Source organism: Nelusetta ayraudi, unplaced genomic scaffold (genome assembly GCF_046127955.1).
Source record: "Nelusetta ayraudi isolate G7.1 ecotype Tasmania unplaced genomic scaffold, CSIRO-AGI_Nayr_v1 ptg000026l, whole genome shotgun sequence".
Lineage (NCBI taxonomy): Eukaryota > Metazoa > Chordata > Actinopteri > Tetraodontiformes > Monacanthidae > Nelusetta > Nelusetta ayraudi.
Genome location: NW_027466076.1, coordinates 6,058,351 through 6,084,393, shown reverse-complemented (window position 1 = coordinate 6,084,393; position 26,043 = coordinate 6,058,351). Strand labels below are relative to the sequence as shown.

Here is a 26,043-nt window from a genome sequence, read left to right as displayed (position 1 = left end):
CAGAAATGTGCCGACAGCGATTTCTAGCTTGCAGGCTGGTGGTGCAGTCGCAGCTGCTTCCCCAACTCCACATCCCGTCTGTTAGGAGCACACAACTTGTTTCTGGGGGCAAGGGATCGAGTGTTGTGTAGTGTTTAAACAAGAAAGAGACGACTCGGCTGAAGAAAAGTCACGACGTGTTTTTGCAAAACCACGGCAGCGGAGTAAACTTAGGCTTTAGCGTCTAGCTTTAGCATTTAGCTTTAGGACGGACAGGATAAAATCCCCTTGGAGGGCGCAGAGGACAAAAGTGGTGAGCATTTCTCCTCTTCCTGTGTCTGCAGTCGTGTACATCTGCGGCCCCCTGGACACCTTCCTGAACATCATGAAGCTGTTCCAAAGTGAGATCCAGGACCCGGAAAACTACGCCATCTTCTACCTGGACGTGTATGCCGAGAGCCTGACGGAGGGCAAACCCTGGCAGAAGTCCGACATGGAGTTACTCGACCCCATCAACGTCTTCAAGGTGCGTTTACCGCTCGACTCGTTGGGATCATCATCAATCCATTCTATGTCTGATTTATTTGTATCTCTGAGCTTGTTGTTTTTTTTAATAGCAACTCACTCAAACCCCCAACGTTTCAATTATGTTTGAAAAATCCACAGTTTATTTCAACGTTGACTCCTCTTAAAGTAATGCAAGTGTGAATAAACAGCTTTAAAACACAGTGAGATCCATCCGTGCAAGGAAATTGTTTAATGTGCAGGATTTTCTTGCCATGACGAGCTCATGAAAAGGCTCAGAATCAGTCAGCGCCACATGGAAAAACCTCTCAAACATGGCTGAAAGGTTTCGATGCTCTCGCGAGGTGGTTTTCCCACACGTATCCATATCCAGGAATATCGCAACAAAAAAAAATGTCATGGAAACACTTTATTCTCATTTTTACACGTGCGGGGTCACGTGACCAGTTCACCGACCAGTTAAAACACAGAATGTTTTGTACCTCCATCCTCCTCAAGGTGGGGCGTCGCAGCGCAAGAGTTGCCTGGAATTACGGCGAATAATGCGCTACACAAGCAGGAAGCAGGACATCAATCAGGCAGAAGGAGTGAGTGAGTGTGGAGCGGCGGCTGATTGCACTGATTGCAGGGAGCAGCTGCAGGTGCGCTGATTAGCAGAGCTGAAAGCAGGTGTGGCGAGAGCAGAAGCAGCAGGAGGGGAAGACGGCCACGCTCACACACGCATTCATCACTGATTTAGAGGAGCGCAAGTCAGGAGTGAGTGGTTGTCATTTTATCGAAGTTCTAGCGCGACAGAGTCACAAAGGGAAGCAAACGTCTGGTTAAAAGCGGCTGTTTTGATATCTGGGTGTTAAAAATTGTGCCGTATGTAACTTCTCTGTACCGCATTTGTCGTCAATGCACCAATATGCTGGATGCCAACTGCCGGTTAAAAAAAAAAGAAGCACGCTACAGCGTCACAACACAGACACAAACGATGAGGCGAGCAGCTAGCTAATTCGTGCTGGGAACACGTGGAAATGTACGTTTTACGCAGCGTGGATGGATAAAATGTCTAAAAAGTCGGACAACGTTTTTGAGGCTTGCTGCACTGTGTGCACGACAAGGATTCAACCCGGAACAATGGGAGTGAAGGCGTCGGACTCTCGTGCCAAATCGACGAAGCACATGGAAGTATGTTCAAGTATGTCCTAGGAAAGGAACAAACTCCTTCCATCGCCGCCGGGTTCCCACCAGCTAGCCAGCTAGCTGCTAATGCGCCCAAAGCAGCAGACGCTAGCCAGCTAGCTGTTTTGTTTGTTGAATAAATGAATGTTCTGGAAAAACGGGTATTTTTTTTATTTTTTTTTTATATACATGGTCTTAAAAAGACTTGAATTTAATTTGAAGAAACCTGTAGGAACCCTGGAGTGAGTGTGTGTGTGAGTGAATGTGTTTCCCTACGAGAGTGAACCTCTTTAACTGCAGCTCGAGCACGTTCTGGCTCCCCTCTCGCGACGGCGGGCCATTAATACGACTCTAATCCATAACAGGGCTCCTTGCGGCCTTGCGTCTTTCCCTCGGCAGCAGTAAGTGGGACTTGGTGGTGGCGTTCCAGTGGCTCTTGCCTAAAAGAGCAACGCAGACACGTACCACTTTGATTTAAGAGCAAAACTGGAGCGCTTCATTGAAATGTCAACACGTATTTTTTATAACAGGCGTAACTGCAGTTTAGCAAAGGGTCACTTGGGGAAGAAAGTTTGACAGAAAGGGGGATTTTTTTTTCTTTCACTCCAATTTGTAACCAAGTTGGAACCAATTTCTGTGAAAAAAGTAATTATATGCTGTCAATCATTTTAGGACCACAATATTTTCTTTGCTGAAGGACTAATAATCCAGTTTATAATTGGAGCTTCTCCTTCAATGAGACACTTTTAACTTGCATCCCAGTTTTAATAAAACATCTGCAAATGCCAGTACAATTAAATAAGTAAAGCACCGTCTCATCCTTTACTACAGAACATCTGTCTGCCCAGTTTGATGCTCATTATAAATATACAAAATATAGCCACACCACTCGTATTATACCATGTGGCACAAAGTCAGATGTGTCTGCCGTTGTAACTCCAGAACCAGAAGTTATCATTACACAGGAGGTTTTAACACCAGAAAGCTCTCACAGCAACACAGGAATTCATCCATTTATCCTCCACGGAGACGGTGAGGAGCAGCGTTATTCCACAGATTAGTCACCAACTGACGCACTTTTGAAGGCTCGGTGTCGCGTTGTGTCTGTGTGAGTCTACGAAGCCGCCGTTTGTCGTTTCTGACCCTGTTTCTGCACCTTCCCCCCCACCCCCCTGCCCCTCTCTCTCTCTCTGTGTCCCCTGCAGTCTGTGTTCGTCATCACGTACCGCGCTCCCGACAATCCCGAGTACAAGGAGTTCCAGAGGAAGCTCCACGCCAAGGCTCAGAGGGACTTTGGCGTGCATTTAGAGCCATCGCTGGTGAGCTGCGAGCCCACCGAAGCACCGCACACTCTGAGCTGAGCGTCGCCTCCTCAATGTTTTATCAGCCGCAGCGCTGTGTCCCCACTGGGCAAAACTAATTGTCAGCCATTAATGATGGATGGCGCCGACAGTGATGCTCACCATCAAATGCTTCGTCCCTTTCATCTGGGCTTCAGCGGGGGAGGAGACTCGGCGGGGTGGGGGTGGGGGTGGGAGCGCTAATCATCCAGTTCAAGTTCTTTCTATATCATTTACATGAAGAATGACGGGGATTGGTGTGTTGTTTGCTCTTTGGCTTCCGTTTGTCTTCATCGCGGCGTGTTGCTCTTCACGCAGATGGACTTCATTGCCGGGAGCTTCTACGATGGATTCTTGCTGTATGCGATGGCTCTGGAGGAAACCCTGGCAGAGGGCGGAGCCCAGAACGACGGCATCAGCATCACCCGGAAGATGCAGAACCGCCGGATCTGGGGTGAGAAAAAGCAATGAGGACGGACGCGTCTGAACTGAGAGAGGAACTTTACGTTTAGCGCCGATCCGCTCGTTTCTTTTTTTAAATTCAGCTTTCTCAACACGACGGTGGAGCAGATAAAGTTAATTTACACACTGAACCTCCTGAAGGGCCGGTGTGTGATATTTGGAGATTTTGATGACGAAGCGGCGACATCACGCGGTTGCATTTTTATTATAGATGGCATTTCATTCTCCTTCCCCCTCCTGAGTTTGCCTGTGAAGTACGGTGGCCTGTGGACACAAACCTGGATACTGCATCCACCTTCTTATTGGTTGCTTTACTCGAGGACGCCCCCTAGGGTTCAGCCTAAACACCACACTCTCTGCTGTCAGGCAGCTGGATTGTCCACACCAGGCTTCCTTAGAAAGATGCTGGGGCCAGATGGCGGCTAACTAGGAAATATGCTGTGCCTCAATTCAGGCTCTGCGTCCTTGAAGTACGCATTTTGAAAGGAAGTTGCGTCATCGCACTACGCGAAGGCTTGTCCCAATTCCCGAGGGTGCTTAGGACGCTCAAAATGCGCACTCGGAAATACGCACTTGTTATTTATTTGAACATTCAACGGCATCGTTAGATGGCGAACCAATGGTTAGCTTGATGCTATGAAAACGTCACTTCCGGGGCTGGCCAGCAGGAGGGAACGGCGGTGACGAAACGAGGAAATACGCCGAAGGCTAGACCGTCCCGAGTGGTGACCGGGGAGGCGGGGTTTGGTCCGTCCTTCTAGGCTGGGAACTCTAAGAACGCTTCCTTCAGACGGAGGACACTCGGTCTCAAGGGTGCAGAACCTGAATTGAGACACAGCAATGGACTCCTGTAGATCTATGGAGATTTTTTATATTCTGTCTATAAAAGAACCGTTCTATGGGTAAGAAAAGCAAATGACTCATTGTCCTGCGATGATACATTTTTAATGTATGTAATGGGCAGCATGTTAAGCTTTTACCAATATAAAAGTCATACATGCAGCCAAGTGTTTCACACTGGACCTTTTTAAAATTTTTTTAATGAAATTCATAAAAATTAAAATAGCGCCAAATTTCCTATCAGGATAAATGTGATGTGCTCTCCCACTGCACTGTGATACGAAGCATCAGCTAGCACTGAGAGGAGGACATTAAGGTTCTTCTTCCTGCCGACCTGCTCTCTCTCTCGCTCTTTCTCTCTCTTTCTCTCTGTCTCTTTCTCTCCCTCTCTCTCTCTCTCTCTTTCTCTTTCTCTCTCTCTCTCTCTCTCTCTCTCTCTCTTTGTCTCTCGTTCTCTCTCTCTCTCTCTGCTTTGGTGATATTTCTGGCTGGCCAAAGATGCAGTGAAAACCGAGGCTGTGAGGCAGCTGATTGGTGCCCTAAAGCTTCTCTGTTGAGCAATTTGGTTGTTTAAAGAACTGCCAACTCCCTGAATGTGATTAAAACAAACAATTATGGCATCATCATCGGCAACATCATCATCACCATCATCCATTTGCCTCGTGGTGCAGGTGCTGGCACTCATTGTTAGTTGTGAGTGTTTTCTCTGCTGGCAGCCTGAGTGGTTTCTGTTGGGGTTCCGTTGCTTCAGTTTTGATGAGAGAGATGAGAGAAAGTCGCCTCAGCGATGGCGAGTGGAGAAGAATAACAGGCACGAGTTGAGAATAAGATTGGAGAGTTTCACTCGACTTGTGTAGATTTGGCGAGTCTTGCGGTTACCTTGGTCGGGGTTTTACCCACTGTTGGATTTTATTGCTTACTGGAGGTCAGAGTCTCTTTTTTTTTTTTTTTTTTTAAGTTGTTGTTCTTGCACTATGTTTAAATAAATGTTTTGCAAAAAAAAATAAAAAAATAAATCTCAAGTGTGGCTGATGGCTTTGTCAGAGCAGCTGGTACAGACGAAGAAATTCCCAATTCCAAACAGGGAATTCTGCTGAAATCTTTTCGAGGGGACTTCCCACAGACGTTGAGACAAAACTGTCTCAGCAAAATAATAAACAAGTGCGTCGACCAGAAATGTTGCAGCGGTGGCGTTGACATCCCTGCCAGTGACTCCGTCTGAATGTAATCAGCAGTTGGTCGACATCAATTTTCATGAAATGTCAAAGGAATTTAGAGCAAGTTGAAAAATGTGTTATAAAATAAATCTTTCAGCCCAATGCTGACAGCTCAGCCAGGCACTCGACCTTGACCGTGTCCTTGGTTTTTAGGAGTGACCGGCCTGGTGACGACAGACGACAAAAATGCCAGAAACATCGACGTGGACCTGTGGGCGATGACGAATCAGGAGACGGGAGAGTACGGGGTGAGTGGTCGAGATGTTCCAATCTGTTGCCGGGACACAAACTGCACCCACAAACTGTTGTGTTGTTGCAAAATACTGTTTCACATTTCACACAATTCCTCAAGATTTTACTTGTTAGCTTTTTGACAAAGGATACAAATTATCGATTAGTTCATTAATCGTTCGTTGGCTGACCTTATTGATCGATTAATGATTAATTGATAAGCAACATTTTTTTTTCTTCCTGAGAAGTTACATTTCACAATGAAAACTGTGTCAGGAAGACATTTTTTAACGCTTGGATAATGTTGAGGGTCCAGTGTGACCAATTCTGACATTAAGTTGATTAAGAGTAACATAATATATTATGACTCTTTCCGAAAAGAAAGCATCAGGTTTCCTTCACCAGCCCCAGAAGTGCATGCTGTGCTCTGCAGACACGGCCACGCACGCAACGTGCCCTCCTCCCCGGTGCAGGCGAAGTGGGTTAGCTGGACGTGACTTCAGTCAGAGTTTCACAGCGCTCCTCCGAGGCTGTCGGCATGATGTCCCGGACTCATTTATCCCCGGCTCCTAATTGGCCGGCTGGCTGGCTGGCGCGGCCGAGTGACCCGAGCCGCCGAGCGGCCCGCTTGAGAGGAGCGCGGGTCAAACTTGAGCTTTCAGAGACCGGGGAACGCAGCGAGACGTATTCCAATATGAAATATTCAGGTCTGACTTACAGAGGGATTTGTCCTGGTGGATTGTTGGATGTTAACATGGCAGTCGGTTCTGCATGGAAGTTGAAAGGAAATGGGTTTTTGATTCGCCGAGGGGCGTTTCATGGACCATAGTCGGTGAAAGAAAGTGAGAGAAAATATTAGAGTCGGATTGAGATGTGCACTCCCAGCAACAGGCTGTTTAACCTGCGCCAGCACCAACTGCTGTTTAATGGCCCCAGGTATGCCGTGTATTAACGGCGTGAAGCCTTTATGGTTCCCACAGTCACTTTGTGATTGTTGTTCTCAGTGTACGAACAGCACACGCTGTTATTTCACCACTGCACACCCGTGCACTCAAACCTCAGCGCTCGGCTGAGAAATGTGCAGCGCCGGACGACCTTCTGGCCGTCTGTCACTCTGGTTTTTTGACGTGAACTGACAGGTGCGTGCCAAATGACCGTAATCACAGTCATAATTGGCGATAATTAGACGATCTCTGTCGCGTAAGAGTACGAGGAGCGATTAGCCGAGCGAGGAGCTAAACTGGACGGCCGCTAAGTTTCTTTCAGAACTGCGGGGGGGGGGGGCGCTCTTGTCTCAGTTCACCAGCGCTGCTCGAATCGGCAGCAGCCTCATCAAATCAAGCATCTCTCCAGTCAGAGAGTTCTTCGTCAGTGTCAGTGGCATACGCTTGTATTGATCGGCGTACGGAAACGCGGCTTTAGTTGCTGGATCGGGTGAAACAAGGCACCGTTTCCATTGAGTGGTGTGAAGCGCAGGAGCCGTAGTTTTCGGGGGAAAAAATCTCGTCCGGCGAAATTTACAAAAGTCACGTATATGCGATTGTTTGTTTGCAGCTGTTTGCCGTCCAGAATGCTTGTTCTATTTTTCTCTTTGATGACAAAATAAATATGAAAAATATATTCCGTCTCCTCCTCCTCCGTCCAATCGTAACGCGCCATTTTCACCGGTCAGTGAACTGGTCACGTGACCCCGTAGGTCAACGTCCGCCGACGTGTCAATGTGGGAAAAGTCTTCCCGTGACACTTCTGCTGTATTCCAGTGATGAAACTGCACATTGCGGTTGTTCTTTTGGCGATTTCTTAGTGGAATCTGTCGATGAGGGAGAACCAGAGCTGGTTGAGGGTCGGCGTTGTTTTGTCGACCCTCTGTTGGGGCGTCGGTGACGGCCCTTCAAGCTTTCAGCAGGGAGGAGACGACACGGTGGCAACATGCCCGCAAAACATTAAGAAGAAGAAGAAAAAAAGGTCCCTGGGGCTTGTTAAAAAAAAACCCCAGGAGTCGTGTTTCACAGCAGGGCAGCAGATGCTCCTGACGAGGCTGCGCTGTCGGGAGGGCCGCTGCCTCCGCCGCCGCCGGGGGCTCGGGTTGCTGCGGGAAAACTCTGCTCGCTCCCCCGGTTCGATTGAGAGCGCAGGTCACGTGGTTTGGCAGGGTTATCCGTCCACCAGTGCGTTCTCTCTGGATGGATACCGTTTGCTCGCGGGTTGTGCACGTGCCTGCCTCCGGCTCTTATTTTGACGTGAACAGCAGACGGGTGGTCAACGTTCCAAAGTGTCCAAAGTGGGATCCTGCATGGTGGACTTGATAAAGACTTGAAGGCCTGGGAGGTTTGTTCCTGGGAAGGATGCACCTTTCATCTCTTGTGCTGTGGCGCTAAACCAGAACCACGCCACTGTAATGTCCATAAGCCAAGGAGCTAGCAGGACAGCTGCTCTCATATAGCACCAACCTATTAGCCATCATGTGGTTTGACGGGCTCGCATTGATAGGTGCAATAAGAGACGGAAAAGATGTGCGAGATTTCATTTTAGCAGTATTTCAAATTAAATCAAGCCTTTTATTCTTTTTTTTTTCTTTAATAAACAAAATAAAACACAATAGTACATTTGGCCACGCTGTGTTTTGGTGCTAAATGCTAGGCTAGCTTAGTATTTTCCACCTTGGATCAGTCAACTGAAGCCAGTCGCCATGTGATTCCAGAGGATGGGTCCGGTTGGTTTAACCACCGAGACCTTCCAGGCATCACTGTCCTGCTAGCGTCTTCCTCACAACACACACACCAGTGTGTGTGTGTGTGTGTGTGTGTGTGTGTTTTTTCCTCCAGAAAGCAGCTGTTTTTACTCACTGCCAGGAGACACAGAGAAGCACCGTTGACACCCCCCCGGGGTGTGTTTGGTGGTGGTGGGGGGGGGGTTCTTTTCCAGCACGCCGGCCAACCTCTTGAAATAATTAGCCGCCGCCGAGCTCCTGCGATAATTAGCCGCAACATAAATACTGCGCGAGTGTAAAATTGCGCTGGAAAATATTCCGACATGGACCTGGCGAGTTTGAGAACACGGAGGTGGTTTTTGTGTGAAACGGCAACGACTCCCCCGACTCCCGTCCACATTCCTCCCCGCTGCCGAAAGACGGGAGGTGGACGGCAGCGGCTGCTCCGTCGCTGACGCCGGTCCTTGTGTGTGCAGATTGTGGCCTACTACAACGGGACCACCAAGGACATCACGTGGTCCCCGACGGAGAAGATCCAGTGGCCCAGCGGGGGGCCGCCGCTGGACAACCCCCCCTGCGTCTTCTCCTCAGACGACCCCTCCTGCAACGACGGTACGAGACTCCGCCCCCGCCCATCCAAACCATCTGCTAGACAGTCAGAGAGGGATTGTGGTACTTTTTTTTTTTTTTTAAATAAACAAAGCCTTTGGCTGGGTTACGTACTCGGATTTGCAAAATGAGTCAAACTCACTTACAGTGAGTTGTGAGAGCGGCTCCTCTGCAGAGAGTCACTCAGTGAGGAGTCCATGCAGCAGACAAACTGTTGAAATGTTGTAGTAAAACTCCAGAAAACTGGAGTGGTCGAGTGTCCAACCTGAGACTGGGAGGTTGTGGGTTCGATGCCCGCTGTAAGAAATGGTCCCATTGCCTCCCTGCTTGGCACTCAGCATTCAGGGTTTGGGGGGGGGGGGGGGTTTGGATCAGCCGATGATTCCAGGGTGCAGTACCACCACCGCCCACCTCTCTCTCAGAGGATGATGGCTCAAATGCAGAGGACAGATTTTGCATTCCTTCAGGATGTGACAATGACTGGGAGTGTGGAATCAGGTGGTCCGTCAGTCGCCATTGTGTTACTGTAGGCTGAGTTCAGGCAACTGGATCCGACTCTTCAACGTACCAAAGAGGCTCGGCTACCCATTCTAAATGCCACCGGTTGATATTCAGAGTTGGAATACTGGAAGGGATCGGACTAAAGACTCATCAAAAAATCTGAGGTGAGGCTGTCAGTTTCTACCACCAGCGTGTGATCAGCATCAATTCCAATCCTTCCAGTGGCTTTGAGTTGAAACAAGACGTCGTCCTTGACGTCTTCAATGTGTACGAGCGGAGCCCTGGATGCAGACTGAGGCGGCTCTTTCCTCCGTCTGGGGGGGGGGGGAGGTTTCACCCAGCCGCTCTAAATGTGTCCCGACTCCCACCTGTGCGAATGCACCCTGTTGACGTCAATCATCCTATCTCAGTCTCAGAATAGAGCGTTGCTGCGGTCAGAAGAATTCAGGAAAGCCCTCTGTGACTTTCTGGAAAGCACGTTGCTTTTATTGGGGCGAGCGTCGGCTTATCTGGCTACTCACTGCTAATGGTATCACTGCAGGTCTTTTCATTGAGCACAGGCAGAGCAGTGAGAGGTTGCGTAGGCGTCAGCGGCTCGCCGATTGCAAAAGCAGCGTCGCCGAGCTGAGCTCCAGGAAGTCCCGGTCGTTTAGTTCTGTTTTTTTCCCACCAGCCTGAAGTGGGGGAACAAACGTCAGCGTGGACATCTGTTGGTCATCAGAGAGACCTCTCACGTCCCTCTCCTGCTTTTCCAGGTCACCTGCCAGTTCTGGGCATCGTGGCGGTGGGATCGGGCTTGGCGCTCATCATCTTCGGCATCTCCAGTTTCCTCATTTACAGGTGAGTTTGCAGACGACTCTTGTTTTTTGGGCTTTGTTGCTGCTGCTGCTGCTGCTGCTGCTGCTGTGCAGACGGCACAAACAGCACAAACGGCATTGTTGCTCTCAAGGAGAGCTGTGTTTGAAAGTGGATTTATGGGTCTGGCCCGTTGACGGGCGCCGGCGGTGATATTTACACAAGAGTTGCCCCAGCAGGTGGCGGTGCTAAAGCAACGGGGGGGGGGGGGGCGGGGGGGCAGCAGCGCGACCTGCCAACCAGCTCGTACGCTGCTTCTAATTAGGCCCTGCCGCAATTCTCATTTGAGCACGGACGGCGAGCGCCAGCCGAAGCGCCGGCGTCGGAGAGCAACGGCCGACTCGCTGCCGGTGGAACAGAACCAGCGGGCCGGGTTTCTCCGCTCCTGGCTGACGGCTCTGTCGTAAATCTTTCAAAAGCCGAGTCGGGAGAACGACGCTCGTTTCCAACACTGTAAATCTGCGCTGTGCGAGGTTCCTGCTGCGTGCAACTCTTCGACGCTTTGACAACAACGAAATGTGTGACTTGTTCGCTGGAGTCTTTTGTTTTACTGTTGGAACGCGGAGGTGAGGGAAGGTGTGAGATGTCTTTCCTCAACTTTCCCTCAGCTTCTCCTCAGCCTTGTCGAGCGGGTTTTCCCCGAAAACTCACCGCACAAAACTGTCAATCATTTTTTTTTGTTGTATGTTTGCTTCGACCGGGCCGTGGCTTTGGGCAAAGATCATCGGATCAGTTTTTTTTATTTTTTTTTTTTACTTTTCTGGAAGTAGTCAAACTTTAACTACAGTCAAAGAACAGTCGAGCTAAATGGTCAATAACCTCTAAAACCTCATAAAGTTATTATTCATCTATTTTCACAATGGTGAGAATTTGTTCCTGTGATGTTGCGAGGTCGCTTCACCCCACGGTTGCAGTGCCAACGCACTGGTGTGTCTCTGCATTCCAGCACCAATATCCTCCCCAATGACTGTGGCCTTGTTGCTGCTGCTGCTGCTGCCTTAAAACCAATCCAATGTTCTTTGATTCAGCGACAGACAACTCCCCTCAAAGTTGTTTGGCAGGCAGAGTCGCGCAACAACATCAACAAAAAAAACAAAAAAAACCACGAAAAATCAGCTCGCAGCAAGGGCGGCGTTCACGTCTGAGACAGACTGCGTGTGTTGACGGCTCGGCCAGGAATAAATGCCATCCCGCCCCCCCGATGCCATCGGCTTGGGCGCGGCGTTCCTTGCAGTAACGCCGGCCGCTGTGCACCGGGCGTGTCTTTGCCGTGCCGTAATCTGCAATCAGCTGGATGTGTGGAAAAAAAAAGCTCTCCCATGTGGCATAATCTGCACTCAGTGGAATTCTATTAAACCCCGGCAGGTTAATGGTGCACGCCATCATTGGCCTCATTAGTGGATGAGGTGGCGGTCCAAGCCTGCGTGTAATGGAAGAAAATCAACCTTTCTCTACCTCCACTCCACCCCCCCCCCCCCACCCTGCCCCCACCCTCCCCCAGTTTTCCAGTTTTCCTTCAAGGGGCGTCTGTGTGCGTTGGCGGCCCGATGGCGCCAAACAGGACCGTCCTCTGGCTTTCGCACAGAGTTGCCAGCAGTCCCTTAAAATACACAATTGTCCCGTACTCGACAATGAAACGGTTCGGCCCGGTTCGTCCGAGTCATTTCTGACTCGTCCCGTTTATTTTCAACGCAAACTCGCATTAGTTTCTGTAGATTTAGCGTTCTTAACCGTCGTCGTCTATGCAGCTGCAGGCAACACCATGGGCCGACCCATTCACAGCATTCACAGAGCAGCAGGCTGTGACTCAGCATCACTGGTTCTGTTCAGCTACGTTGATTTCATTTCTTCCTTAAAAGCCATTAATCCTGCACTTTACTGACTGTTGTGTAAAAAAAATATGTTCAATGAAAAGATTTCAATACAATTTAAACTTTATTTCTCATGTATATTGGGAACAAAGCGGTTTGAACGATGTGAACCATACACTTGTGAAGTTGTGATTGACGACCACTGGGAGCCACCGGCCTGTGATGGTCACAGAGGCCTCCTTTATTTGTCTGGATGAAAGTTGGTCACTAACCCCACCCCTTCCCCCCCACTAACGCATCGTACCGGTAATCCGATCAATTTTCTAATACTGACTAACACAAGCGAGTGTTAATCAGCAGCCTGTCAGAATGGATTTTAATCAGAGGGATGGTGGAAGAGAGACGGAGGAGCGGCCATCCACTCCAGGTAATTCCCACTGACCCTGGGTCTGATTGACTCCGTCATGCCTGATTTCAAATCAACAATTGGCAACAGCAAGTGTGTGTGTCTGTGTGCTTCCTGCGGAGGTGGCTGACCTGTTCTATGTCCTCTCTCTCCCTCTCGCCAGCTTGCAGTTCGCCAAGCGCAACATGGGCTACCTAGCTACAGTAGCTAGCTAGCTAGCCAGCGGTTGGCTGCGGCCATGGCCAGTAAGTTCTCTCACTTTCTCAGCCTCGTTTTCCCTTGTTTTGTTTTAAAGCAGGGGTGTCAAACTCAGAAACACAGTGGGCCAGCATTTCAAACTTGGACACGGTAGCAAGTCAACACTGAAATAATCTCCCTGCAGACGGAACAGTGAGTCCCCTCATGTGGACCCCAACAGGTTTCGCTTCAACCTGAATATGGGACAAGCGAAGCTTACTACTATACAATAAATAACCTCATATTGCACACACACAGCATTGAATTTCAAATGTAAATTAAATAAATAAAATGTAAATAAAAATGGTATGCCTTTTTTTTTTTTTTGATTTGCAGCCTTCTGATTTAAATTTCAACAGTAACCTTTTTTCCACGGGCTGATAATGCATTTAAAAATAGAATAACATGCAGTTTAATAGCAGCGGGCCAGCAGCTCTAGCAGTGAGTTTGTAATGGCCTCGCAGGCCAAATATAATTACACTGGGGGGCCCAAATTTGACCCACGGGCCAGAGTTTGACACCTGTGTTTCAAAGCCTTTGGGCATCAGTTGCCTCCATATTTTACATGAGATTCTGACACTAATGTCCCTTTTTTGTTTGACAACTGTGCAGAGAAGCTATGATCCATGATGGACCCTGACCCCCGAGCTCTGCTCTCATTACTTCAGTCCTGCTATATTTATTTTTCTAAGTGACAAATACAGATATGGGAAGCTGGTCGCACAGACTTGCCCACGGGAATATTCCCTGGGATTTGAAGTCATCTCGCCCTCTGAGTGACGCGACAGCGTTTACAAATGCTCACAGTGCCGAGCATGAGAGTTGCATGATGAGCATGTTTTGATGCTGTGCGTCTTTTTGACGGCGAGCCTCGTGACTAACGAGCTTCCTGTTTTTACAGACACCAGCTGAGCTATGCTGACGGGGGCGCAGGACACAGAACCAGCAGAGCTGTTTACAGCCGTCTCCAAGATCGCCGAACTGCTGAAAGGCCTCTGAAAATGTTCAAAAAAAAAAAAATATATATATATATATATATGTATGTATATATATACATATATATATATATATATATATATGAAAATTTAAAAAACAAAAAACAACAAATGCACCACTAAAAACGATGCAGATACTCTGGAGTTCAGTCACTGTCAGCAGTCTAGTCGGGAGCTTCTTCACCTCGACTTGCAACGAGGGTTGTGATTCACATGAATGACATGCAAATATTTATTTTAATAAAAGAAATATATTAGAAATATTTTAATCGGAACAGTATTTTTTGGGGGGGGGGGAAATCTTATATTTTCCATCGGTGATTCTATATATTTGCTGCTACTTGTGTGTTTTAATACATGTAAGATCCTATCAATTAAAGGTGTTGTTGCTGGGTTAGTGGGATCGCTGCAGTATCAAGAGTTCCATTCTGAATGTATTAAACGTGGACCAAATTGTTTCCTTTTTTTGTGGATATAATCGGTGGCTGGTTGGGTTTTTTTTTTGTTTCGTTTTTTTTTAATCTTGTATGAGGGTAAATAATATGTATGTGATTTGTGTCACAGCTGTTGCCCGACTTTAAAAATAATGCACATGATGGTATCATTTTTGGTGAGCAAAGTATTTAATAAAAAAAATAACAATCTGTGTATGAAATTGCAGCGTCTTTGATTTTTTTTTTGAGGGTGGGTTGGGTTGGGTTGGGTTGGGTTTGTGGGGGGGGGGCTTGGTGGGATAAAATGAAAAAACGCGGGTGGAACAGACTTGTTTTTTGGCACGGCGCGCCTTCGTCATCCTAAGATAACGCTGACTCGGGTTGGGTCAATATGGAAGGAGGGTCTGCCGCTCGTTGTCCATGTGGGAGCAGCAGCAGGTGCTCCAGCGACCACGAGCGCGACCAGACGTTGAGCAGCAGCAGCAGCAGCTCTGTTATTTTAATGGCGGCCCGGTCCAGCAGAGGTATTTTCACATATGGCACTTATGAAACAAAAGGCCCAGTGTGGAGCTCAACAACTTTGGCCCCTCTGGCTGGCCAGAGGTCTCCAAACAAGTCGGCTCCTTAAATAGAAAAATACCTCAATGGCAGAAGGTGGGGGCGGGACGGACGGTGGTCGGGGCGGTGGGGGGGGGCGGCACCGGCGGGTGAACGCCGTTTCCTGTCCTAGAAATGGTGGCACGGGGCAGAGCGCCCCCGCCTGGCGCGTGACCCTCCACGCCAAAAAAAACAAGTTTTCCAAGGCCTCGAACTCTTGGACCCAAACAGAAAGAGAAATGAGTAAATAAACAGAGCAAACAAACTGCATCCACGGGAGGCCGTGTGCTACGCGGCGTGATCGGGGGGGTGGAGGGGACGGAGGGGGGGGGGGGTAGAGAAAATAGTCATATGCAAACTCTGCAATAATTCTGGGCTGCCATCTGGAAGTGTTTTACACCTTCCAGATTAGGCTGGAATGCGCTCGCTCGGCTCCTTTTTCCATTTGTGAGCGTCTCAGACTGTCGAGTGAATTCCCCGCTGGCTCCCAACACTCACGGGGTTTTCTTCTGTGTTTTTGAGTCAAGAAAAAAGCAATGGTGGGGGCGTGGGGGGGTTGCTCAAGTCAGGATTAATTGTTTCATTTGAGGGTCTCGCACCCAGTCAGAAACGTGAGGGGGGAAACAGAAGCTCAGCCGAGATTCCCGCCAGATGTGTCGACTCCACTCTGGAATTCCTCCGTGGCGCTCGGGGGGGGATTTTTAAACCCGGCACGTTGCTTGGAAATATTCCCAAACACGACGGATGCCAAAAATGATATCCGACTAGAAATTGAAGTTGTTTTTTTTTTTTTTCCGCTCAAACGAAAACAAAAATAAAACAGCTTTGTGTATGGAGTAAGACGATATATGTAGCGGAATACCCAGAGTAGCTACAACGCACAAGATCGCAAACCTCGATGTGACAAAGCAAACTGGAAAAACATGGAGTCAAAACATTGAGCGGCACTGGACGAAGCTCTGGGAATTTATGAGAAACTCAATCGTGGTTGCATCGTTTCAAGGTTGATAACAAACACGTCTGCACGTGAACTGGCTCTCGATAAAACGCCACTGACCCTCTGGAGAATCCACTGCTGGTGGACCAGGACAGGTTGGACCAGGACAGAGTACCGACCAATAGCAAACTGAACTTGGTGGATGAGACATTTACATTTAAGAAACCATGGGATCGAATTGGGATTTATACATATATATATATATATATATATATATATATATATATGTATATATATATATATATATATATAAATATACAGGTACTACCTGAAAAATGAGAATATCAGTAAAAGTTGTTTTATTTTGGCAATTTAACATAAAAGATGAAAGCAACACATTTTATTGAGCCATTCCACGCAAATTGACATCTCAAGCAGTTCCTTGTTGTAACTTTGTTGATTTAAGATTTTCAGCTTATTAAAACCACAAAGCCACAAACTGAGAAAATGAGAATACTGTGAAAAGCTTCAGTTTTGTAGCTTCAAAGAGTCCAAAGAATCCAAAACACCTGCAAAAAATCTGTCTTGGGTTGTTGGCTCACAAGAGAGTCTCATGTTCTGGCTAGTACTGTGTATATATATATATATATATATATATATATATATATATATATATATATATGTATATATATATATATATATATGTATATATATGTATATATATATATATATATATATATATATATATATATGTATATATATATATATCCAGTCCAGACTGGTCCAGACTGACCAACTTGTGTACAATAACACAACACACAAACACACAATCGAAATAAACAAAACTCAATTCAAGAAGTACTTGTTTGTTATCAACAGCTTTGAGAAGTCACACATTCATTACACAAAGTCATTCATATCATTACTGCAGTTGTTGTTACCTGAAGTGGAGCTAATTGAACCACAGTGTTGTGTAGTTCAATATAAAACTGGAGCATATTTTAGAGGGAGATTTATATTTTCGAGTGTCTCGGCTTTACGCAACAATATATCAACACGTGTGTCGATGCATTGAGTGCAAAAAAATAACTTCTTTTTACAGATCCTGTACTTTCTCGCTTTCACTTGAGTAAATTAGTTGTGTCAGTAATTTTACTTTGACCAAAGTATTTGAAGTATCCATACTTTTACTCAAGTACAGACTGAGAGTACTCTTGGTACGGTGCTGCTCCTCCTCCTCCTCCTCCGCCACACGGCGGAGCGGTGAGCTCCTCGGGTGTCTCGCCGGGAGTTCAAAGAGCAAGAGTTTTCATTTCCAGTGGAATAGTTGGGATTTCTGGCTCCCTGTTGACCTCCACCGCCTGGTGTGTTCTTGTTGTCTTTCACCTCTGCTTCTGCAGGAAGCTGAAGCTGGAGAAGGAGCTGGCTGGAATGCTGTGGAGAATTCGATGGGAGGACCTTCAGTTCGAGAGCCCCAATAAATACCACAAGCGGGCGGGCAGCCGACTCACCCTGTCGCAGGTACGTCCACCTCCGCCTGCCTGCGCTCGCCCCTCCACATCTGGCTTCAACTAAGACATAACACAGTGGTGGAGTCTGGTTTATTGTAGTGGGCAGAACTCTGATTCCTCTGCTTCATCTGATTCCTCTGATTCCTCTGATTCCTCTGATTCTTCTGCTGCTTCTTCCTCTACTTCAAAATAACACCAACAAAAAAAAGTTTCAGCCACCAGGTGCAAAAAGTGGTGCCAACACAAATCAATCCTCTGAAGCGACGCCGAAGCAACAGCTGATTGTCAAAACACGTCACGTAACGTAAAAACATCCTGTTAATCAATATATTAAGCTACATAAATCTTAAAATCCCCCCTGTGGCCGCAAAGCTGCGACCCAATCAAAACAGCTCCACGGTCCACTGTTGGGCCGCGAGCCACCAGTTGAGAGACGTTGATTTGGTGGAAGACGAAGCTGCAAAGCGCAGAGCTCCGAGAAGAGGCGCTGAGGCGCCGAGGCTCCGAGGCCGACACGCACATTCACAACATCCCGGTTTTTCCCAGACTAACCCCCCCCCACCTCCATGTGTTGCCAGTATTTGCATCCTGTATAAATACTGAGTCCAGCGCGCCGCCCGTCTGCAGCAGTGCTCCAGCGCTGCCCACTTGATTTCTATTCACTCTGTGCGCTGCAGACGTTTGCCCAAGGACTCCAGTTGGTATTTTAGGGGGAAAAAAAGGAAAAAACACAGAGTGAAAGCAGAATGAAAGCAGAGTGAAAGCAGAGTGAACACGGTGGTTGTGTGCAGTGTGATTGGCTGAGAGGTGGAATCTTCTCCTCTCGACGCCTCTCGTCCAACATTTAATCTCCTGCTGCTGTTTTTAATGCTGTGGTTCTTCAACACAACTGACTTGTCTTCTTCTTCTCCTCTGGTCCCCCCCCCCCACAGAGAGGCTCCAGCTACGGCTCCTTGATAACTGCCCATGGAAAATATCAGCTCTTCGCAAAAACGGGCTATTTTAAGGTAAGGCTTAGTGAGTTCTGACATTTTCAACTCCTGCGCACTCCTTTCCCACCCACACGCACACGCACACGCACACACACACACACACACACACACACACACACACTCACTCTGAGAGAGCGCGCTGCAGAGCTGGAGAAAAGAGAGAGCGAGCGAGCGAGAGAGAGAGAAATAGAGTGAGTGGGCGAATTTAGGTAGTTTCAATGTGAGCGGCAGAATCGTCCTATTTTTTTTTCTTTCATTTTATTCCCCCCTTCCCCTCTCTCTCTTTCTCTCTCTCTCTTCCTCTCTCTCTCTCTCTTCCTCTCTGTCTCTCTCTCTGTCTCCTCTCGGCCGCCATCCATCGCAGTCTGGACGCCGCTGTCGACTCGCCGCTCGCCGCTAATTTGTCCGCTTGAGATGGCGGAGGTGTGAGAGAATGTGGCACAAACACACCAGCGAAGAGTGAGAACAATGAGAGGACGAGACTCCCTGTCTCTCTCTCTCTCTCTCTCACTCTCTCTCTCTCACTCTCTCTCGCTCTCTCTCTTTGTCTCTGTTTGCAGCTTTTTCGCCAAAGCTGCAAACGGAAACAAACAGAAACTCCTGCGAATGCGTAAAAAAAAAAAAGAAGACTCTGGTTCCGCGATACATTTAGCCCAGTGTTTGGATCCCTCCGGCGACAAGCGGCAAATGTGGATGCTTTATCCGCTCGTCTTGAAGACTCGGCTGTGAAACCACACGTCGTTCTTCTCACCGGCTCACAGATTGTGTTGCCGTCAAGCTAAAGTTAAAAACCAAATCCACCAAATTTGAGAGGAAAGAAAATAGCTGGCCGACAAACGAACGATTCGGTGAACGGCTCTTTTGAACAAATCCGCCCGGTGATTCTCCCACCGTCACCAGTAAAGGCAACTGGAGTCTCTGGAAACTGCATGTAGCAACGCAGCGCAGCGCTTCAGCTCCGACACGGCCGCTGTGGACACGCACACTGACTCACAAACTGGCAGCGGCTCACCAGCAGCTCCACTCTGAGACCTGAGTCCACCTCCCAGCCACTGATGCTGCTGGGTTTGCTGCAGCAGACTGAAATAGTTCCTCAAACTGCAGGCTCAAACGATGCTGCTGTCTTTTTTTTGTCTTTCATTTCTTTGATAAAAATGTCAAAAATCCTGCATTGTGTTGCACATTTCCTCGCCAAATCTACACAAAGAGCCAAAACGCTTCTTTGTTGAGGCCTTTTGACGTCTCCTTCGTGTCAGAAAGAGTTTTGTAAAACAGAAAACTGCAGTGGAGCGTGAGGATTCACTGTGTTGGCTTCTGGTGCCGCTCGCAGGGGAACCTGGTGGCCATCAAGCACGTCAACAAGAAGAGGATCGAGCTGACCCGACAAGTTCTGCTGGAACTCAAACACGTGAGTGTCTTGACTTTGTTGATGTCTTTCTCGGCGCGGCTCAAACCGCACGGCCTTATTTACTTTTGCTCAAGCCTTTAATCACTGGGGAATTAGCTTTGTTCAACAAGAAGGAAGAGCAGTCAGAGGATTGTGGAGAGCTGGACTGAAGGTTGCGCTGCTTTACAACCCTGGCGAAGCTGCCACCGAGGCAGGCAGGGCTGCGCTGCGGAGCGTCTGATCAAACACCAGGGCTTCAACACCGGAGTTGAGTCTGTCGGTCTGTTGATGACCTTGAGTGCCGCATCATGGGGGGGGGCGTCTGACTGGAAAACGAACGGGCCAATCACCTGCCAGATTTGGGATGGAAGCGGCGAACGTCTCTTCGGTGGTTTACATTGAGCGAAAAAAACATTTCTTTATTTTCATGGAATGAAATTGAAGTGGCTCCGAAGCTGCACTGCAGTGGGGCGAACACCGATGACGTGGATGAAGTCTTTCCACGTGAACTTATTCCAAAATTGCAACCATTCGCCGTCACTCTGCTCTTTTAAAATTTGCGCCGCACACGACTGCTGAGTTATGAATAATTCAATTTCATTTTTTTCCTCCCTTCAGCTTCTGATAAGTAAGTGAAACGGCTGTGAAGTCATCCCCCCCCCCCCATCTCTGATTGGTTTTCTACAACTCTCACAACTCTCACTTGTGCTGCACTTCTGTCGGCCTCTTGAAGGTGACCTGCAGTCAGACTTCTGCTCCATAGCGTAAACCAATAAATAAAGGAGAGCGAAAGCAAAGTCATGCATTGCAACAATGTGATGAACAACATTTTGAATTTAACAAGAGATCAGAGCATGTTCATGTATATTGATCAACCTGCACGGCACCGCATTCACACATTCACACGTCTGCTTCGGTTCTAGTGAGAATTTCCGTCCTCAGGTTATTCATCGTTATCATCGTCATCAGAGACACAAAATCACGAACAAGGTTTATTCATGTAGTTTCAAGTTACCGCGCCGTAGTTTGCTGGATGTTTTGCTGAGCAACTGCCGACGAGGTTCACTTCGCTTCATCGACCTCATCAACTTGAGATTTTCTATCTACTGGATGTTTGCCATCCCAGGTCGCGCCCTCCTCCTCCTCCTCTGTCAGTCTCCTGCTCTTTCAGTTGGGCCCTCTGGTTTTCATGGGTGGGGTTTGTGTTGTTGTTGTTGTTTGAAGGCAGGAGGAATCCAGACATTCTTGCGTTCAGCCATGAGATGGGTGGGAGAAGTTGCTGGCGAACTGGGAGACCTGAGGCTCCAGCTGCACAGCGCCAGAACCCTCCAACTTTGAACCGGCGCTTTTCTGGGGCCAATCTCTGAGTCCCTCGTTGAATGATTGACTTCAATGCACCGTGGGGGGAGGTTGGAGGGGAGAGACCTGAGTCTTCACCTGCTTTTCTAAAGACCAACATGGAGCGATTCCCACCACGCACTCGCAACTTCTCCCCCCCCCCCCGCAAAAAAAACTTCATTTAAGCTGTTGAGGTTTTTTTCCTTTTAATACGTGGGTAGGATGTGGGACCCGCGTCGTCATTAGCGAGCGGCGCTGCAGGATGCAGGAAGTCGCTTGTTAAAGCAGCGGACGGGCAGCTGATGGGAGATGAAAAAAAAAAAACCCACCCCCTCCTCTTCCCGCCTCCCTAAAGAAGCAAACTGCTTCCCAGCATCAGCGATAAAGAGACGGAGAAGGGAAGAGAATGTGGTTGAGGGTGTCGGGATGGAAAACACGGCGCGCCACATCAAATCACATGTGCACCTCGTGCTGTTTTTAGCTTCTTTTTTTTTTTTTGCCTCCCTTTGAAGGCCTGCTTGCCTTCTTGCACCCACACCACTCACTGCTGCCTGGAGTCTCAGAGGCTCACGGCTCAGAGATACTGGAGTATAGTATGTAGTGTATATAGTATATTGTAGATATTGTAGATATCGAGTTTTTATTCGGATGAAATGAAGTCCAGCTCGACGATAATTAGCAGATATCACGTTTTGTTTTTTTTACGTCGCTCGTACGTAGCGCTCGCTTACTAGAGTTAGTAGTTGTAGCTGCGACCTTAGGAATCGCCAGTAATATTTTGTGTATGCTGGTGAATTTCTGGCCAATCCACTGAATCTGCAGCTGCTCGTGTTTGTTTGCTGATGATTTCCGGACCATAAGTGAAAAATCTACAATAGAAAGATTTGCCTTTTGAAAGCCATTTGTTTTTCTATTGTGGTCTATGGGAAAAATACTTTTTTTGGCCCTTGGGATTTTTTGTTTTTTTGCTACAGTACCTCGAGTGGCCACTGGGAAAAATCGTCACGCTGCCATATTGCCAGTCCGGTATCCAGTTCTGATAATCCCAGATCCACAGATCCATGTGCATCGCACTCCAGTCGTTTTGTTATTATGCGACGCAAGAGTTCAAGCGGAAACAGGAAGTTTTAACACACTGGGGAGACTCGTATCGCCCCCTAGTGTTGGGGAGGAGGACACATTCCCATCAGTAATTGGATTTTCTCGGCTGCATGTCTGCTGGGGCAAGGAGAAGTGAAGAAAAGTGAATTTTGAGCATAGCTTGATTCGCGACAAAGTGGAGACAAAGTCCGGGCCATGTGCATTTGGATTGACAGAACCGGAGAAGGACTCTGGGTCCTGAACAGAAAAGCATTGTGTATGTAAACGAAGTCAGTGTGTTTGTGGAGCCTCGGTGGGCCGTGAGCTCAGAGGAGGAGGAGGACGAGGAGGAGGAGGAGCTCCGGCTTCCTGGAAGCTTCTCGGTCCGTCAGCAGCAGAGCAGAGGCTGCTGTCTGAGCTGGCAGCTCCTCACTCGCCCATCCCCAGCCCTCCTCCGGGGGCGGGGGGGTGGGGTGGTGGTGGGGGGAGGGGGGCTGATCGGCTGTCGAACCTCAGCTCGTGAAAGAAGAAAGAACGACGAGGAGCAGCCAGAGCCAGATGGGGTAGAAGACAGCCAGGCCTGCCAGTGGAAACTTAACCACTTGTCTTCCTCACCTCCTCCCCTTCCTGGTGGTGATCCTCCCCCCCCCCCCCCCCCGACCCCCACCTCCACCACCGCAGACCCCCACCTCCCCCCCACCACTTCCCCAGAGTGCAGCGGGGGAAGTTATATAGGCCAAAGGGTAGGCTAACATCTCCGCAGCCGTGAAACAGGAGCGCGGCTCACTGCACTGCCCGCTGCTGCTTTTTTCCCCCCAGCAGCTGTCAGTCACTCGCAGAAGAGAAGCACACTGTTGAAATTATGAAACACCTCCAGGGTTGACTTCACCTGGCACCACGGGATGAAAGAAAACCAAGGACGCAAACGTGGCCGACGTCGCTTCAGCTTTTTTTTTTTTTTTTGGATCTCAAATGAAAAATAAAAAAATCCCCGCAGGGACTTTTTCACTCTTAGTCTGCGCTGTTCTCTGGATTCATCTTGGTGTCATCCTTTAGCATCAAGTCCAGGGGTGGGCCAGCTGTTTGACTGCTGGGCCACAGTGGCTTGTAAAATGTGACAGAGGAGCCGGAGCAGCAGCAGATGGATGGAGTGTCTTGTTGAGCCGCCTCAAGGGGAGGAAAAAATATATTATGGGATAGATTGAAGCTGCACGGTGTTCTCTTAGAACCATCTAGAACCTCCTAGGACCATCTAGAACCTCCCCTAGACCACCAGGGTGTTGATGACTGACTGCTGACTAGGATCAGTTCTTCACGTCTGGTGGGCCGGATTGAAAAGCTCAACAGTTTGGGCAGTTTTGCACATTGGGCCCTGATTGGCCGACACTCCTGTCTGTCCATCCTCTCAACACCTCACTTTTTTCTCTCACTCTCTCTCTCTTTTTTTCAAAATGTCTTCATCACCCTGAGCACACAGGCTCATTCATAACCTCTGAGGGCAATTTATGCACACGTTTCAAGCGGCTGCCCCGAGCAGGAATGCGTCTCAACACGCTGGAAAAGACGACAAATGGACTATTTTGACCCTCAACCGCTGGCGACGCCGCTTATCCTCGAAAAACCCCGGTGTATAAATGGAGCGTCAGTCCTGCGGCCCCGCCCCCTTTTTCACCTCCTCCTCCCACCGTCCTCTGTTTCCACGTTGGGAGGAGGTAACACAAGTCAATGATTCTCACAAATGAATCAGAACATCAAACCTCCTTTTAATCACATTTTTTAAACTGGAAAGTGAACTTTGAGTCAATGAAAACACACTGAAATGTATCTTTGTGCATTTTCTAGTGGTTGTACGGTCATTCGGGACCTTTTCTGGTGGTTACACAGCGTGTAGCTGAGTATCACGTAGAGACACTACACCCCTGCGTCCGCCTCACAGTTGCGCTGTGCTTGTTTTCAGATGAGAGACGTCCAGTTCAACCACCTGACCAGGTTCATCGGCGCCTGCATCGACCCCCCCAACATCTGCATCGTGACGGAGTACTGCCCCAGGGGCAGCCTGCAGGTGAGGACCCGTCAGCTCCATACCAGGCTGGGGGAGCAGAAACCAGGCGCAAAACACACCAGGAGGAAACACAGAGAGATCCAGGTTATGGTGGAGGAGAGCAGGCAGTACTGGAACCAGGTGGTGGGCAGAGTTTTTGACTGGTGGGGCCCCACTGGGTTCTGCAGTGTGCCAGAGGGGGGGGTAGCGGAGCAGCAGCAGATGCATGGAGCAGATCAGTGTGTTTGAAGCCCCACCAGGGTGTTTAGCTCTTTATTGAAAGTAACACTGGACACATGGAGGACATACAGCTACTTTATGACTGACTGACCATTAATGTAATTTCTTCAAGTTCGGTGGGGCCGGATCAGAAAGCTTAACGGGCCACACGTGGCCCCCGGGCCATAGTCTGAGTGAATTTATGCAGAGGTGGGAAGCAATCAAGTACATTTCAAAACCTGTACTTCTTACTTTTACTGGAGTAACAAAGTTGAATCAGTATTATTAACTACAAAATAGTATTATTTTACCCAAGCATCCGTACTTTTACTCAAGCACAGAATGCGAGTACTTTGCCACCTCTACTGCACTGAAATATGCCCGTCAGCTATTACAATCCAAGTAGAATCTCTCATTAATCTTTAATGTTACTGTGGGGCAGTTGAGTTTGAAGCAGTAATTAACTGATACAGTCATGCAGCAAGAGGCATCAGATAAGACGGGCAGCGTGGCTTATAGGCTGATAGGTTTATATCTGGTTTGAAAACCCAGCGGAGGAGGCAGGCGACCTCAGATATTAATCCCATTCATCTGATATTTGGATGAAATTAGGGGAATTTTATTTTTTTGGGCGAGGGGGCGCCAGAGACGAGTTTAAATGTATGTCGCCTTTAAACTGACAACCAAGCTAACTGGCCAAGTGCAGGATTTCTCAGAGTCTGGCGTCAGTGGCCGCAGCAGATGTACGAGGGTAATATGAAGGCGATGGGGATCATCAACCCCGTTAGCAACCAAGAGCAAAGTTACAACCGCTTGCTGAGTTTTATTAAACCTATTTGTACGTATTTAGTTTTTGTTGAACACAGTCAACACGTAGCCGCTAAGCGGCAGGAAACACCTACAGGCCTGTGGACAACCAAACCTCACCATTATTTCTTTGGAAAATACTCTTCAGTACCAGCTTAAAGTGCACTAAGATATTGAGTTGTACTATATTCAGTAGCACATCTCAATTTATTTCAATAAAAACAAAGTCAACTTTTGTTAAATTCTTGGTAACAAAAACTAAACTCCTCTGCAAAGTGAATTCCCAGCAGCAGAACAGAACTCATTTGGCTTCATTGTGAATTTCCAAACGCTGAGCGGCTGCTGCTGCTGCCGCATGTTTAGATAGTGAGACAAAGCCAAAGGCATCATGGGAGCAGGAAATGTTTCGGGCGGAGGTCTTTCAGTGCCGACACACTGGTCCAGCTGCTGTTGGCGGTGTGTTTGTGTGGAGCTGCTCGGTACCGAGTCAGGTCCTTATTTAGCCCACAGACGGAGGTCCAGGGGAACGGCCGCTCAGCCTCTTCACCGACACATTAGAGTCTTGGTTTTTTTTTTTAAGTCTACTTTGCGACCCCCCCGACTCCGCCCACCACTCTACCCATCTCCTTTCCCATCACACTGAGAAACAGTGTGGCGCGGCCTTCATCAGTCTCACTTGAAGGGACGGAGCTGTGTGTAAAAACAAAGAGCCGCTGCCTGATGGTTGAACCGTCGCAGCCACCAGCCAGCTGCACTGGCGGCCAGCAGGTCCATGACCCCCAGGGTGAGGCAGAGCAAATATTTAGCCCCAACAT

The 26,043-nt window shown here is 48.4% G+C and overlaps 1 protein-coding gene across 2 annotated transcripts in view; it reads left to right on the top strand.

Annotated features, from left to right (window-relative positions):
- The window catches only part of npr2 (natriuretic peptide receptor 2), a 52,231-nt gene that overhangs the window by 8,555 nt on the left and 17,633 nt on the right, over positions 1-26,043 (top strand). For both annotated transcript variants that reach the window (XM_076029316.1, XM_076029315.1), the window contains 10 exons: positions 324-505; positions 2,877-2,990; positions 3,330-3,465; positions 5,684-5,778; positions 8,948-9,083; positions 10,337-10,421; positions 17,254-17,374; positions 18,297-18,371; positions 19,687-19,764; positions 24,119-24,223. In XM_076029316.1, the coding sequence (XP_075885431.1) occupies positions 324-505; positions 2,877-2,990; positions 3,330-3,465; positions 5,684-5,778; positions 8,948-9,083; positions 10,337-10,421; positions 17,254-17,374; positions 18,297-18,371; positions 19,687-19,764; positions 24,119-24,223 (1,127 nt within the window). The remainder of the gene's footprint in view (positions 1-323; positions 506-2,876; positions 2,991-3,329; positions 3,466-5,683; positions 5,779-8,947; positions 9,084-10,336; positions 10,422-17,253; positions 17,375-18,296; positions 18,372-19,686; positions 19,765-24,118; positions 24,224-26,043) is intronic.